This window comes from Hemicordylus capensis, chromosome 1 (genome assembly GCF_027244095.1).
Source record: "Hemicordylus capensis ecotype Gifberg chromosome 1, rHemCap1.1.pri, whole genome shotgun sequence".
Lineage (NCBI taxonomy): Eukaryota > Metazoa > Chordata > Lepidosauria > Squamata > Cordylidae > Hemicordylus > Hemicordylus capensis.
Window position 1 is genome coordinate 15431771 of NC_069657.1, and position 10424 is coordinate 15442194.

The following is a 10424-nucleotide window of genomic DNA, read 5'->3' on the forward strand; positions in this document are numbered from 1 at the left end:
TTGGGTGGTAGGCATCCCTGGGTTCCTACCACCCACCCCACTTTTGTGCCCCTCGGTGCTCCACAATAGGGGATAAATGGGCTGGTTCGGGTCCCATTATACCCTATGAGAAAAATAATTTAAAAAGGAGTGTCCAATTGCTTCGGGGTTTGGGTGGTTGAGGGCACTCATGGGTGCTACACAATAGGGAATAATGGGCTGGTTCAAGTCCCATTATACCCTGAGAAAAAAAATAAAAATAACTTTCAAGAATTCATAAAAAATAGTACGAGTGTCCGATTGCTTTGGGGTTTGGGTGGTAGGTACCCATGGGTGCCTGCTACCACCCCACCCACTTTTGGAGGTTCAAACCAGATCAAATTGAACCACCCCCAGTTTGGTTCGAATTCGAACCTGCAGCTCGAACCTGATGGCTAGTTTGATTCGGATTCGAACCATTGAACCACCCTGGTTTGAATTCGAACCGGTTCACACATCCCTACTGGAGAGAGGGCGAGGGGGCTTGCATGTCCAGCCTGGGAGCAGGGAGGAAGGAATGGGGCAATGGAGCGGGCTGGGGGCGCCCTGGCGCCCTCTTCCCCTACGACCCAAGGACGCTCTTTCCGCTCCTTGTTCTATTGGCCTTACACATCTGCTGTTCCCACTGAAGATTTACTCCCAGCCTTCTAGCCCAGCATTGCTCCCCAAACTGCTCAAATATGCTTCTTGTGTCGGCTACTGCTAGTGTTTCCACTCCTCAGCTCAGTGCTAGGTTTATCCCCCTTCCACTGTGTTCTGCAGCTCCTTAATAACTTAAAGCCTGCCCTGTCGTCTGATTTATTTATTTATTTAACACATTTGTTAAATGTGTCCAGCTGTCCTTGAACCAGAAGACAGCCAGTCTTGTGGTAGCAAGCATGACTTGTCCCCATAACTAAGCAGGTTCTACCCTGGGCCTGACTGCATTTGAATGGGAGACCACATGTGAGCAGAGCACTATAAGATATTCCCCCTTAGTGGGTGGAACTGCTCTGGGAAGAGCATCTACAGGTTCCATGGTCCTTCCCTGGCATCATCTCCAAGACAGGGCTGAGAGAGATTCCTGCCTGCAACCTTGGAGAAGCTGCTGCCAGTTTGTGAAGACAATACTGAACTAGATAGACCAATGGTCTGACTCGGTATGCAGCAGCTTCCTATGTTCCTAACTACAATTTCCATCATCCAAAACCACAGTTTACAGTGGCGGGGGATGAGGGCAGTTGTAGTTTCAACCACAGCTGAAATGTGGTCAGCCAAGGTTGCCTAGCCTGCTGCCTCAGTCTTTCTTCGGAGGGAAGAGATGCTTCAGTCCCTGAGCACTTTCTGAGCGGTCCTCCTGAATCAGGGTGTTGATGTCATGAGGGAGGGAAATAATCCTCTCTCTGCTACTTTCTCCACAGCACATAACTTGATATTGTGCCTGGTAGTACTAAAGTGAGTGTCAATATTCAATAGAAAGCAAAATACGGGGGTGGGGGTAGGGTGAAAGCTCTTTATTTCCCCTGAATAAATATTCTTCATATTCCCTGAAGAAGCCTGTGCACGAGGTACAACATTCAGGGAAACCCACTCACATTTTTTAAAAAGTGTGTGTGGTGGCTAAAGAAGTGAGGCATAGAGTAAGTATACTGTTAAGAGTGGCCCGACCTGTTAAAACAGACTTGGGAAGAATTAGCCTCTGGGTTGGGTAACAGAACCTTTTTCCAGGGTCCTAGTAAGAAAGCCTCAAGGAAACGGGATAGGAGGACGGGTGATGTCATATCGGGGAATTGGAACATACCCCTTTTTGTAATTCAGTTAGTGAACCTATATGTCATTTATGCTATGCTTCAGGGGCGTAACTATAATTGGGCAAGGGGAGACAGTTGTCTGGTGGCCCCCCGCCTTGGGGGGGCCCCCCCCAGAGGCAAGTCACATGACTGATTCCCCCAGCTGCGCACCCATCCGGGCTTCCTTCAGTTGCATTCATCCTCTGAAATTGATGTGAGTGTTAAGACCTGGAGCTACCAGAATAGCATGTCTTTCTCTAGTGCCATTAAATGACTTGCATCGTCCACTATTTACAAAACCTTTAAAAAAATAATTTAGGATGATGTTCTATTGTGGCACAAAGGACACGCACACACACATATATAAAACCTATGTGCCGCAATAGAACATCATCCTAAATTATTTGTTAAAAGGTTTTGTGGCTGAATGAGGCTGAATAGTGGTAACAAAAAGCATAGTAAAATTTATTATACACACACACACAACCCCTGCTAACTGGGCAAAGACGCACCTTTTAACATGGTGATTCTCTTTTATTTAGCAGGGGGAGAGTAACCGGCCCTGTCCACGCCCAGCACAGGACTTCCAGTGACTGTTGCTGGTGTCTATCTGATGTTTCTTTTTAGATTGTGAGCCCTTTGGGGACAGGGATCTATCTTATTCATTTATTTCTCTGTGTAAACCGCCCTGAGCCCCTTTTTGGAAGGGCGGTATAAAAATAGAATATATAGATAGATATAATAAATTTGACTGTGCTTTTTGTGACCACTATTCAGCCTCATTTAAGATTTCTGTACTTCATGAGCTGAGCTTCAGTGAGGGGCAGGGGCATTTTAAAATCTTGTCCCTGGGCCCACTACAATCTTGCTACACCCCTGGCTTCTGCACAGGAATGGGGAGGTAAAACAGTGACCAAGAGATACACGTTGATAAGACAGCAGGCTTTTTCTGGAAGAGATTGTATGGTTACGTGCAAAAACATAAACGCATTTCTTCCAACTGCAATGGGACAAGCTGTGGAAATGGACTTTAGATGCCACTCCCCCATTACCTGATTTATTAAAGTCATTTTTCCCGTTGGTTACTGCATTGTTTGTACATACTTTATAACCTGGATGATTTCCCACTTCATGTTTGTATATCTTTGTATATATGTAATGTAAAAACAATCCTTTTGTATATAATTGTACCATGGTAACGTACTGTATGCTTTAGTAGTTTGTTGGTTTAATAGAAAAAAATAGTTCCTTAAATATCTTTTTTAAAATTTGTTTCTGAATAAATACGGCTAAGGGAAACGCAGTCTGCACATGCTCAGAGGCAACGTTTCCCCGCGGCCGCCTTCACGCTTGTGCCAAGGCCGGATCTTGCGCTTCGTGGAGAAAAGACAACACAACGCGAGGCAAAGCCCCGCTTACCACACAACCAGCCCCACCACGCCCAGCCCCACACTTTCCCCTTGTAAATATCCCCGCTTTCGTGTCCAAGCGCCTCTCTCTCGCGCGCGCGCGCTTCCCCGCCACCACCATCAACCCCCCCTCCTCCTCGTCCCCGAGACTGGCGCGCGAGCGCTTCGAATCTTCGGGGTGCCGTTGGAAGCACGTAGAAGACGCTCGAAGCTTCACAGGCCTGCAAAAAGCTTCCTCCACCCCATTACTTCGCCCCAAGGCAAAAGGGGCGCGGAGCGAGCTGCTTTGCATAACGACCTCCCGGGAGGCGTCTCGAGACTGCCCCCACCCCCCTCCGGCCCTCCGGCTCCCGCATTGGCCTCCGAGGGCATCAATCCATTCTGCCAGCTCGTCACCTCTGGAAGCTTCTGGCAGAGGCGGGGAGGAGGGGGCGGAGACCTAGCCAAGCTATTGGTCGAGCTCGGCAGAGAGCGCCGCGATTGGTGGAGCGCGTTCTGGCAGGTTCCAGAAACGGGCGCTGTGGGACTATAAAAGCTGGACGAAGGCGACGGCAGGTATTCGCGCCTCAGTTTGGAGCGGAAAGTTTCAGCTGTGACGGAGTTCTTGACTGACGGCCGGAGTGACAGACGCGGGAGACGTTTCTGCCAGCGGAGCTGCTTCTGAGAAAAATCGTCTTCGCGTTGCTGGAACCATGTCGGCCAAAGCGCCTGCCATAGGCATCGACTTGGGCACAACTTATTCCTGCGTCGGAGTTTTCCAGCACGGGAAGGTGGAGATCATCGCCAATGACCAAGGCAACCGTACCACGCCTAGCTATGTGGCCTTCACTGACACTGAACGTCTCATCGGGGATGCAGCCAAGAACCAGGTGGCGATGAACCCGAATAATACCATCTTCGACGCCAAGCGTCTCATTGGCCGCAAGTTTGATGATGCCACCGTGCAGTCAGATATGAAGCACTGGCCTTTCCGTGTGGTGAGTGAAGGTGGGAAGCCCAAGGTGCAAGTGGACTACAAGGGTGAAGTGAAGACCTTCTTCCCTGAGGAGATCTCGTCCATGGTGCTGACCAAGATGAAAGAAATCGCCGAGGCTTACCTGGGCCGCAAAGTACAGAGTGCTGTCATCACGGTCCCTGCCTACTTCAATGACTCTCAGCGCCAAGCCACCAAGGATGCAGGCACCATCACCGGCCTCAACGTGCTGCGCATCATTAATGAGCCCACAGCGGCTGCCATTGCTTATGGCTTGGATAAAAAAGGCAGTGGGGCTGGTGAGAAGAATGTGCTGATCTTTGACCTGGGTGGTGGCACCTTTGACGTATCCATCTTGACTATCGAAGATGGCATCTTTGAGGTGAAATCTACAGCAGGTGACACTCACCTGGGTGGTGAGGACTTTGACAACCGCATGGTGAGCCACTTTGTGGAAGAATTCAAGCGCAAGCACAAGCGTGACATTGCTGGCAACAAGCGGGCAGTCCGAAGGCTCCGCACGGCCTGTGAGAGAGCCAAACGCACCCTGAGCTCTTCCACCCAGGCTTCTATTGAGATTGACTCCCTGTTTGATGGCATTGACTTTTACACATCCATCACACGTGCTCGCTTTGAGGAACTCAATGCTGACCTTTTCCGTGGCACCCTTGAGCCTGTGGAGAAGGCCCTGCGGGATGCAAAGTTAGACAAAGGACAAATCAATGAGATTGTGTTAGTTGGTGGCTCCACCCGTATCCCCAAGATCCAGAAGCTTCTGCAAGACTTCTTTAATGGCAAGGAGCTCAATAAGAGCATCAATCCTGATGAAGCTGTGGCCTATGGTGCTGCCGTTCAGGCTGCTATTCTGATGGGCGACAAGTCAGAAAATGTGCAGGACCTGCTGCTCCTTGATGTTGCTCCTTTGTCACTGGGTATTGAGACAGCTGGTGGTGTGATGACTGCCTTGATCAAGCGCAACACGACCATTCCTACCAAGCAAACACAGACCTTCACTACCTATTCAGACAACCAGAGCAGTGTGCTTGTGCAAGTATATGAGGGTGAGCGGGCCATGACCAAGGACAATAACCTGCTGGGCAAGTTTGATCTGACAGGTATCCCACCAGCCCCCCGTGGTGTGCCCCAGATTGAAGTCACATTTGATATTGATGCAAATGGCATCCTCAATGTCACAGCAGTGGACAAGAGCACAGGCAAAGAGAACAAGATTACAATTACCAATGACAAGGGTCGCCTTAGCAAGGATGACATTGACCGCATGGTGCAGGAAGCAGAGCATTACAAAGCTGAAGATGAGGCCAACCGGGAACGGGTGGTTAGCAAGAATTCCCTCGAGTCCTATGCATACAACATAAAGCAGACAGTGGAAGATGAGAAGCTGAAAGGCAAGATTGGAGAGCAAGACAAGCAGAGAATTCTGGAGAAGTGCCAGGAGGTGATCAGCTGGCTCGATCGCAACCAGATGGCTGAGAAGGAAGAGTTTGAGCACAAGCAGAAGGAACTGGAGAAACTTTGCAACCCCATAGTTGCCAAATTGTACCAGGGTGCTGGAGCTGCAGGTGCTGGTGCCCCAGGTGGTGGCCCCACCATTGAAGAAGTGGACTAAGTTGCTCTGGACTGGACTGTAGGAGTAACTTCCACCTGCTCTTCTGCCTTTTCCAGTCAGTCAGTGCTTTGCTGGAGGGGTTTTCCTGTGGGGTGTGTGTGTGGGAGCAGAGCTTAACTTGTTCTCTGTTACTAAGAGAGGCACTGCCAGGTTAAAGTTTGTTGCAGATATTCTGATACCCTTGTTAGTCAGTGGATTTCTGTTTATTAAGGTTCACTATTTGAAGTACCCTCTTGAGCATTACAATTGAGAGAAAAAAACACATTTCAAGGGCATGGAAAATATTATACATGCAAAAAAGCCTTAAAATTTTGCAACTTCTTGTCTGGTTATTTTGAAATTTTGGTAATAAAAGTTATTTGAAGCGTAACAATGCTCTCATTTATAAATTTAAGATTTTAATAGATTGGAATGGGGTGGGGAGTATGGGTTTTACTTTCTATGGTGGAATAATGTAGTCCAGCATCTTCTCTTCCATTGCAGAAAACTCTTGCATTCCTGAACTCATAGTGGTTTTACAAGTATGGTCTGGGGTGGATAGTCAAGCTGTACCAATTAATAATAGCAGGCTACCTAGAAAAAAAGGGAGATAGGGAGTCTGGAATTGTAGAGGTGAACTCTTAATTTAAGATTGCTGTTAACTGCATCAAGAGCTTGGTGGGGGGAGCTTTAAATTCAACAGGCAAAGCTTTCCTTTTCCTAGGACAGAATCTGTAAATGTATTGTCTGTTTTGCAGTTATTAAAGACATTGCAACCTTGCCAAGAAAAGTGATAGCCCTGCTTTCACCTGCCACATTAAAGTGTGGCATAATCCAAGGCATGCTGACATTAAAAAAAAATCTGATCAAGTTTAAATGGAAGTTTAAAATGCCTCCAAGTAAGCGTTAAGGTTATATTTACAGCACCATCTTATATGGGTTTACTTGAAAGTAAGTCCCATTATAGTCAGTAGACTTTCTCCCAATTAAGAGTGCATAGTTAATGCTGCAATCATTTTTAAGGCCAGGCATTTTAATGAGTTAAGACTCTTTGGGCAGCTGGCATCTGATCTAATGCCATAAACAATGTAAATTGGATCTCACTAACAATAAACCCTATTTGCTTAATTTAGAGTCCAAAGCTAACTGGCCTCAAAAAGGCTGGGGAATTGAAGAGCCTTGTCACAAAAATACTTCAGAGGAAACTTTTTAAAATTAAGGTTGCTGTGTAATTATACCAGCTCAGTATAATTTCAGCTGACAACAGCATAAAAAGCAGTTTGCTAATAGGGTGTGGCAGATGTGGGTGTTTGAGCAGACTGGTTTTGATATCTTTTTATCTGCCTTAAGGACCAAAAAGGGTCAGAACAGCATGAGCAAAATCAAGCTGAGACATATTAATATGAAAAAGGTAACTATTTTTTTAAAAAAGATCCTTGTTTAACTATGAGTCATAACTTTGAGGGTCACCACAACCTTGTAAAGAATTAAGAGTGAACATATTTACTGCCAGAACAGTTTACTTCTGGCAGACAGAGAAGTATCCTAGCTTTGGCATGCACTTTTCAGGCCAATCATCTTCTCCCCTCCCACCCCCAACCCACTTGGGACTAAGTTCCACCGGACTTGCCCCCAAGTAAGCTTTCAAAGAACTGTTTCCCAAGGGAGCTAACTTGTTAGCAGCTGTTGTGCATTGAGTTGAGCTGGTTTAGCTTTTCTGCATAAGGGGAAATCATAAATTCGGTCCGCTGCTATAATCCCATATCTAGCAAACTCAGGAGGCTGTGAGTAACTGAAACTGACAAGTTCTGCTGGAATGCTCCAACTGTGGACAAGTCTTTAATGAGAGGCTAAAGAGGTGGCTGAACCAGATCTCTGTTCACTTCTCAAATACCTGCAGCAAACTCCATAATGTTGTTAGTCTAAGCCAAGGATTCCCCAAAGAATCGAGGCAGTAGGTTCGGTGAGTGGCCTAGCCTAGAAGCAGAAACAGTGTGAATCTCATTTTATGATCAGTGAGAAGAACTTTGGGGCTAACTGCAGGAAAGGAGGGTTAACTTTACCTTCCCCGCAGATGATCAGTAATTGTTCTCTGGGTGGGTAGATCGCCCATCCAGACGAGTGGTGGCTCTCCTGCAGGCTGCCTGCGGCTTGCCCGGCAGCTCTGGGGGTCAGGTGCAGGGAAGTGCTGCCGCTGCGAGTGTGCAGTGCATTACTGAGAGCCCCCTCCACCCCTCCGAGGGTGTTCACTGCGGCTGCAAGTGGCTATGGCAGACACATGATCAATTAACCCAGTGTTTGGGCATGCTCACACCCGAAACCTGGGTTAAGTAGCAGGCTGTATAAGAGGGCTTGCCGTCACGAGGAGCCATGCAGCTCCCGGCAGTTCTCACAAGCAGTGAAAACTGGGCTGGCTTCTCTAGCCTAGTTTTCGCTGCTCATGAAAATCGCTTCTGTGTGTACATATGTGCTGGGGTGGGGAATGGAGTTCTCTTACAAGTCTGGAAGTCTTATGTCTACTTTAATCCAAAACCTATTTCTGATCGCAGCAAAATTACTATTGAAATCTGTATGAAGGTGTTCCCTGCAAAGGTAACTTTGTAGCCCCCATACCTCATAACTGGAGGTATACTCATAGCCTTATTAGTGTAGAATTGCTAATCTTATCTATTCTGAAAATATAACCTTATATTAGTCAGAGGATATTTTTATAGCAAGTGGGCAAACTGTATTTATAGGATTACCTCAAAAGAATATGATGAGTATTTATATAGCACTTTCCAACAAAAGTTCCCAAAGCGGTTTAGATAGATATGAATAAATAAAATGGCTCCCTGTCCTGCAAAAACTGCTAGGATACCTTTTAATATAGGTATAGGTTAGGGAATTTTTACAGGTCCAGCTTTTCTTAGTTTTGCAAGTCAAAGTCTACTTAACCAAAATGGCCTCTTCCACACCCCTACTAAAAGTACAGGAACCTCATCCTTCCTGCCTGTTCCTGGTTACTCCATAAAAATGGTGGAAGAGAATCTGAAGTTCAAAGAACTAGTCTGGCCAGCCATGATCCTCTGTTTTTTGAGTCTGTCTTTGGTGAACAAGGGGGTGGGGGGCTTGTTTAAACCCAGCAGGATATATGGTGTATTTTGGGAGATGCTTTTAAAAAAACACCTTAGGAGCTCTCGTCAGAGATTCTCTGAAACCTACTGCAGATCCTCAAGATGAAACCAGACATGGTGCTTAATGTGGGCTCTCTCATTCATGGAGGACAGTCTCATCAATGGCTATTAGTCTGGTGGCTATAGGCCACCTCCAGTCACAGAGGTCACCTCCTGTCCAGAAGCAGCCCCTGTTCCAGCAACCACCTGGGGCATATATGCAGTATCAAACATGAGTAGCCTCAGACTATGAGGCGAGTCTCACGATCAGTGAGACCTGCCTTAAGAGGGTTTGCAGGGAGAGAGGAATTCCTCGCAGACGATCACGATTGCAGCCCTGGGCGGCCGGATCAGCTGCTCACATGACTGCTGGCTCCATGATGGAGCTGGCAGGGATCAGAAGCTGCGTGGCCCCCGGAAGTTCCAGCATGCCCCCTATGAGTGCGTGGGGCATGCTGGAGAGACCCCCGAGCCTGAGAGGCTGCTTGCAGCCTCCCGGCCGGGGGTCTCCTCATGTGTTGCCACGGCACGGCAATACACGATCAAAAAGACGAGGTTAACAGAGCACTTGCTCCGTTAACCTTGGCTAAGGGGAGGGGGAATTTGGGAGGTTTGCTGCCAGGAGCTGCGTGGCTCCTTTTGCAGCATACGATTGGCAAAAAGCGGGCCCGCTTTTTGCCGATCTTGAGGCTCGCCTCTATGTATCTGACAAGGAGTTAAAGAAAATCCTGGCTCTCTGATGAGTATAGCTACATTATATGTGTGTTTCTAAAACACCTAATGGTTGTATTCATACTTTACGTTTTTAGGTGTATACTTAAAAACACCCACACACCCAGTAATGAGTGAAATGGTCCTGTGGTGAGTATAGTTGGTTGGAACCAGTCAGTCTTCTACTATGCTGTCAGCCAGTGTGGCTGAATTAACACATTGAAGTCCCTGTAATAGAGCCTTTTATTTTGTGTTTTTATACAGAACTCTTATACAGGGGTAGGCAGACATGGAGAAGAGAGGAACTCCAGCCTTTGCTTGCTCCTGTTTCTTTTAGCAGCATCAAGCCACCTCAAGAAAATGCCTTGGAGGACCAAAGCTTGCATGTTGCTCAGCCATTTCTCACTGCTAGAAGCAAGTGAGTGATAACTTAAAGGGCTGCTACCTTCCCTATTCTTTTGTAAAAATACAACCCTGCCTGCTTCATTTTTCCAGCAGTGAGGCAGGAGAAATTTTTTTTTAAAGTGCTCTGCCAGATCAGATAAAAGGCCCATCTAATCAGCATCCTGTTTTCTGTAGTGGCAAACTCGGGAAAGAAAAGCAGGGAGGAATAAATGTATAGTTTTCACAATGGAGTGAAGGAAAAAGTGGGGTCCCCCAGGGTTCTGTTTTGGGACCAGGGCTTTTAAATTTATTCATAAAAAATCCTGAAATTGAGGTAAGCAGTGAAGTGGCCAGATTTGCAAATGACACTAAACTATTTAGGACAGCAAAATCCTTAAC

The 10424-nt window shown here is 47.0% G+C and overlaps 1 protein-coding gene across 1 annotated transcript; it reads left to right on the forward strand.

Moving 5' to 3' along the window:
• Positions 1-3710: 3710 nt before the first annotated feature.
• Positions 3711-6169, forward strand: HSPA2 (heat shock protein family A (Hsp70) member 2). Its single transcript, XM_053285715.1, has one exon. It carries the CDS (start codon positions 3889-3891, stop codon positions 5794-5796), a length of 1908 nt encoding a protein of 635 aa, XP_053141690.1. The 5' UTR covers positions 3711-3888; the 3' UTR covers positions 5797-6169.
• The last annotated feature ends 4255 nt before the right edge of the window (positions 6170-10424 follow it).

What these genes read in the sequence shown, in the direction of transcription:
- HSPA2 (XM_053285715.1), top strand. Translation starts at nt 3,889, where the DNA reads ATGTCGGCCAAAGCGCCTGCCATAGGCATCGACTTGGGCACAACTTAT.